Raw genomic sequence first — 6003 nt, forward strand, 5'->3', positions numbered from 1 at the left:
GATAGGAAAGACATCTTGCACACGCGGTAAGAATCTAGACCAGAGAAACCCCACAGTGACTTCAGTACCACGGACAGCGACTTTAAGAAGGCTTACAGAGAGGGCCAGTCTCTCTCTCTCTCTCACACACACTCTCTCTCTCTCTCTCTCTCTCTCTCCCTCTCTCTCTCTCTCTCTCTCTCTCTCTCTCTCTCTCTCTCTCTCTCTCTCTCTCTCTCTCTCTCACTCACACTCTCTCTCTCTCTCTCTCTCCCTCTCTCTCGTGCGCCGGTGCTTTGAAATGCGCAAGTTTATATCTCACAAGGTTACCACTTACATAAAGATCCTCAGAACAAAAAGTGCGCGCGACTAAAGGAACGCCTCAGAGTGGTTTACTGTAAAGAACAAGACATCAACACAATAACACCATGCAGGTAAATTGAAAAGATAGCATGTATATTTGTTGTGGGTTTTTTAATTGTTGGAATAGCCTAAACAAATTGCTGCAGAGTTTTGAGTTCAGTACGAGGCAGACCTGCTGAATTCATGCCCATGTCATTCGTGGAATAACAGTTATGGCAGAAAATAATCATTGAGTTATTGCAAAACATGTCATACAGTGGACAAATAAATACATCCAATCAATTGGTATTATATTTTTTATTATTTTAATGTGAGTGTTGTTGAATCAATCAAATGAAACAGTAACCAACTGCCATGGAAAATAGGTAATGTCAGCTACTTGGTGTCACTGATATTGTACCTGCTCTGACGATGCCTCTATTCTATGCCATTTTGTGACAATGGCTAGGCTAAACTTAATGATAGTAATTCTTACTGTCTACAGTATTGTATGTCACTATCTTAGGAACAACAACAATAATAACAATAATAATTAGGTGGGTGCTTATATTTGTCCTATTTCACTCATGTACATGTGTATTAGTACATGTGTGAATTGGATTTTTGTTTTTATGCATATCCCAACTCTCCCTGAAACACCCTTGGAGAGTGGGGTCATGGCCAAGGTCTTCGTTTAAAGCGGTAATCAGCAGTTTAATTCATTTTAAAGCATACTCTCCACCTATTTCGATAACAAACTGAGGGATGGGGCTGGAGAAACTTAACCACTCTCACAGACAGGTCTCGGGATGCAAGGACTGACCATCCATGATATCAAAAATAGAATTTGAACTGTGTTTTGAGGCTATATGGCGTTTGTTTACATTTACTTTGTTTACAAACATTGTAGTAAAACCAGCTTATATTTTGGCTTCTGATGTGGTACAACAGTTGAACTAAGATCATGAGAAATGTATAAGTTACATTCTTCAAGAATCAACGGGTACATATCTGTCACGCCCTGACCTTAGATATCTCTGTTTTCTTTATATTTTGGTTAGGTCAGGGCGTGACTAGGGTGGGTACACTCGTTTTTGTATTGTCTTGGGTTTTTTGTATGTCTAGGGTTTTCGTAGGTCTAGGGGATTTGTATGTCTATGATATGTATGTATGTCTATGATATGGTCCTGATATGGTTCCCAATCAGAGGCAGCTGTTTATCGTTGTTTCTGATTTGGGGATCATATTTAGGTAGCCATTTCCCTTTGCTGTTTGTGGGATCTTGTCTACGTGTAGTTGCCTGTCAGCACTCATTTGTATAGCTACACGGTTCGTTTTGTTATTTTTTTAGTTCGTTCAGTGTTTCATTCTTTAAATAAATAAGAAAGTACCCATACCATGCTGCGCCTTGGTCCGGTCCTTATAACGAACGTGACAATATCACAATTTATGTAACTGCAGATTGCCCCTTTAACTGTGTTGTAACCATGTATTACTACTACATTTTGTGTATCAATTTCAGGCAGGCAATTACTATAAATGTTTTAAAGTTAAGCCATTGTCCAAAGGCAAGCATTCAGATATAATGTAATGTATTTAATCAACTAATGGTGTCCATATTGATATATAGAGTGACAGACTGTTCAACCCATTGTAGAGACTGTGCTAGACAGAAGTCTAGAAGCTGCAAAAAGCTGTTTATGCAATAGTTGAGTGTGTTGAGTGAAGTGCTGAGCATTCTGTCAGATGCAGTATGTAGGCATCACTCATTGCTGGAATTTGACCATGTGTTCTGCAGTTGCCTCACTGTTTGGAGTCGTACATTGAGACTTGGCATAAAATGATGTTGGTTAAGACGACATGTTGGAAAAGCTCAATGTGTTACTTGTTGGACTGGAAAATATGTACAAGTATAGAGCTGAAATGTTCTCTTGTTTTGAAAGAAAAAAAAGTGCGGTAGTAGTCCTCCCCACCCCCCACCCCCTTATACAACACACACACACAGCGATGGTAAACAATTTTTTGGCATTCACTCATGTCTTGGGACCGTCCGCCCAACAACACCAATGAGGGAGCCTTAGGATATAACCATTTTCAATGTAGTTGTCTCAGTCTGTACTGTAATGTATTTAGACTCTGAGAGACACGGTGCATGTGCGATACAGTGCACAGAGATACAATATACTAATAGTGTTCTGTGATACAGTGCATCCCTCTGTGACAATAATCAGCTGAGTCCCAGCTGTTCCATGCAGCAAGGCATTACAGGCATGATTGAACCCTAGAGGCTATGTGATTTACCACCCAGCAGCACTGTACCCTAAAACTTCTCAACTGCCAGTCCCTTTCTCAGGAAATAACACAGTACCAGAATGGATAGCTACAATTGCTTGAGTTAGGAAATATGGGCATTTGTAATGTAAAAACGATTTCCCCAAACCCTGGGGTCTATAGATCCAAGCAGGGACTTTCATACATTTTGATTGCAGACGTAGAGGGCAATTTGATAAGATTGAAATGTAACTACACTGTAACTTAAATTGAATTGTTCATTGAACAATTCATCCAGGCAAATAAAAGAGAGGTCACCCCACACCCCTTTCTCCCCTGTCGTGGAATCTGTTTTATCTGAGGAAGTACATGCGGAGTTACTTAACGATCATGCCAATGGGAGAGGAGAGGAAGAGACAACTTGGAGGGGTGTATAGGGACTATGGAGGCAGTTTGAAGTATTTCTAAAAGAGAGTGTATTTGCTTGTTCAAGTACACTATATATACAAAGTATGTGGACACCCCTTCAAATCAGTAGTGTCAGCTATTTCACCCACATCCGTTGCTGAGAAGTGTATAAAATCGAGCACACAGCCATGCAATCTCCATAGAAAAATATTGGCAGTAGAATGGCCTTACTGAAGACCTCAATGACTTCCAATGTGGCATCGTCATAGGATGCCACCTTTCCAACAAGTAAGTTCGCTAAATTTCTGCCCTGCTAGAGCTGCCCCAATCAACTGTATGTTCTGTTATTGTGAAGTGGAAACGTCTAGGACAACAACGGCTCAGCCGCGAAGTGGTAGGGCACGCAAGTTCACAGAACGTGACCGCCGAGTGCTGAAGCACATAACACGTAAAAAATTGTCTGTCCTCGGTTCCAGACTGGCTCTGGAAGCAACATCAGCACAAGAACTGTTTGTCTCGAGCTTCACCATGCGCAATGCCAAGCATCGTCTGGAGTGGTATAAAGCTTGCTGCCATTTGACTCAGTGGAAATAGTGGAAACATGTTCTCCGGAGTGATGAATCACACTTCACTATCTGGGTTTGGAAGGTAGCCAGGAGAATGCTACCTGCCCCATTGCATAATTTCGACTGTAAAGTTTGGTGGACGAGGAATAATGGTCTGGGGCTGTTTTCACGGTTCGGGATAGGCCCCTTTGTTCCAGTGAAGGAAAATGTTAAGTCTACAGCATACAGTACAATGACATTTTACACAATTCTGTGCTTCCAACTTTATTGCAACAGTTTGGGGAAGGCCCTTTCCTGTTTCAACATGACAATGCCCCGTGCACAAAGCGAGGTCCATACAGAAAAAGATTTGTCGAGATCGGTGTTTAAGAACTTGACTGGCCTGCACAGACCATCACCTCAACCCCATCAAACACCTATGGGATGAATTGGAACGCCGACTGCGTGCCAGGCCTAATTGCCCAACATCAGTGACTGACCTCACTAATGCTCTTGTGGCTGAATGGAATCAAATCGATGGTGCCAACTAAACTGACCTTTTGGGATATAAAGAAGGATTTTATCTCACAAAACGACCATGCATGTTGTAGCTGGGACCCTTGGGATTGCAAATCAGAGGAAGATTTACAAAAAGTAAGTGAGTATTTAATCGCTATTTGTGATTTTATGAAGCCTGTGCTGGTTGAAAAATATTTTGATGTGGAGGGCCGTCCTCAAACAATCGCATGGCATGCTTTCGCTGTAAAGCCTATTGTAAATCGGACAATGCAGTTAGATTATCAATAATTTAAGCTTTTAACTGATATAAGGCACTTGTATGTACATAGATGTTTAATACCCATAATACCCATGATTATTTATTTGAATTGCGCTCCTTCCAATTTCACCGGAGGTTGCCGGCAGGTGTCCCGCTGGCAGAACACCTAGCCCAAAGAAATTTTTAACATTTTAGTTTTTAACATTTTAACGTCAATATGGAAAAAATAAACGTATTGACTGCTGATCGCTATCCATGGTGCTGCAATTGCAACATGTCTCTGCGACTGCATGCCTATCGAAACATTGATAGGCTTTCTGTGGTACCAGGGCATGTATTGGCCTATTTGGGCATCATTTTCTCATGTTAAGCCTAACAATAATTTCACGAAGCTACACACAGTGTCACAATGCTGCCATTTTTAGACTGCTGGCTGGTGGAAATAATGTATGCAATGAAATGCAAACATTGCAGATTGTCAAATAAATGTTCGATGCAACAGAATACTGATCAGCTACCAATTGATTTAGTTGCATATACAACTGTCCTGTATAGGCTACCTGAACCTGCATGACATTAACTGTCCTCGTGCTCTTTCCCAGCTTGGATAGAAAGTTGTTGTGTTTAAAACCAGTCCGTTAATTTAGAAAGCTTTTACAAAATTACATATCAAATAGCCTAACACTGAGGAATAAGTATTCGGCTTGAGGATAAATTCAGCCACTATTTATTGTTGAACTCAGCAGTTTTGTCTGGCTAATAACCTACACAAACAGGCTGCAATATTCAAGGTAAATTACTGTAAATAAAATAAAATAAAATCTAACTTGAGAGATGCCCTGGTGTCTTTGTGTAGGTCCGTGTTGCGGACCCAACTGTTTTCAATACTGAATATTGCCAACCCAGACCTTCCTGAGACATTGTGCAATATATGTCCATTGCGCTGCACACAATTTAAACTAGTCTTGAATGATGCATTCCAAAATATACCAGAGATAAGGGACTGTTGATTTCACTCTCAGTTAATCTCGTTACGTAATATGTTGCGACTGGCAATAAAGGAGAATGAGAGGCTCAATTAAAGATGTTGCAGAACTGGTGTATTTGAAGTACAACTCCCTTCTGCCCAGTTTCCCTGATGTTGCTACGGCAATCAAGCTGTTTTTACCATCCCTGTAAATTTTGCTTCTACAGAGAGTGTTTACTCAACTAAAACTCATAAAGAATTACCTTAGAATCATTAGGCTCCCGGTCTGCTATGTGCTTTTGAACACCTGACCACCTGTAAGTCATTGCACTGGCACCGTCGTAGACTTGACCACAGCATTTGTACACTCATGTCCCCTTATACTTTCAATCAGCACATTTCTTTCTTCACCTTTTCAGTCACATTCCCGAAGCACTTACCTTTCTAGTACATATGGAGATTAAAAAGGTTTATGAATGACTTTTTGGAGGGTTACTGTCTAAAATGATTTATTAAATATAAAACAAAATAGACATCGATGACAACGCATGGGCCCCCAGAGTTTGCGGGGGCTGCTGGGGTGTCCAGTATGCCAGTTCTCTCTTGTCCCAGACCTGTTGTTTTTGACCCTCTATCTCCCTCTCCCCACCCCTCTCTCTCTCTCAGAAGAGGACTGCCCACCCCTCAGAGCCTAGTTCTGTTATGATGAGCGA

At 41.1% G+C, this 6003-nt stretch overlaps 1 protein-coding gene across 1 annotated transcript in view; it reads left to right on the forward strand.

Moving 5' to 3' along the window:
• Positions 1-297: 297 nt before the first annotated feature.
• LOC118385178 (calsenilin-like) overlaps positions 298-6003 on the forward strand; it is a 43537-nt gene continuing 37831 nt past the window's right edge. The window contains exon 1 of the mRNA XM_035772091.2: positions 298-413. Within this exon, the coding sequence (XP_035627984.1) occupies positions 408-413 (6 nt within the window). The 5' untranslated portion in view covers positions 298-407. The remainder of the gene's footprint in view (positions 414-6003) is intronic.

This window comes from Oncorhynchus keta, chromosome 6 (genome assembly GCF_023373465.1).
Source record: "Oncorhynchus keta strain PuntledgeMale-10-30-2019 chromosome 6, Oket_V2, whole genome shotgun sequence".
Lineage (NCBI taxonomy): Eukaryota > Metazoa > Chordata > Actinopteri > Salmoniformes > Salmonidae > Oncorhynchus > Oncorhynchus keta.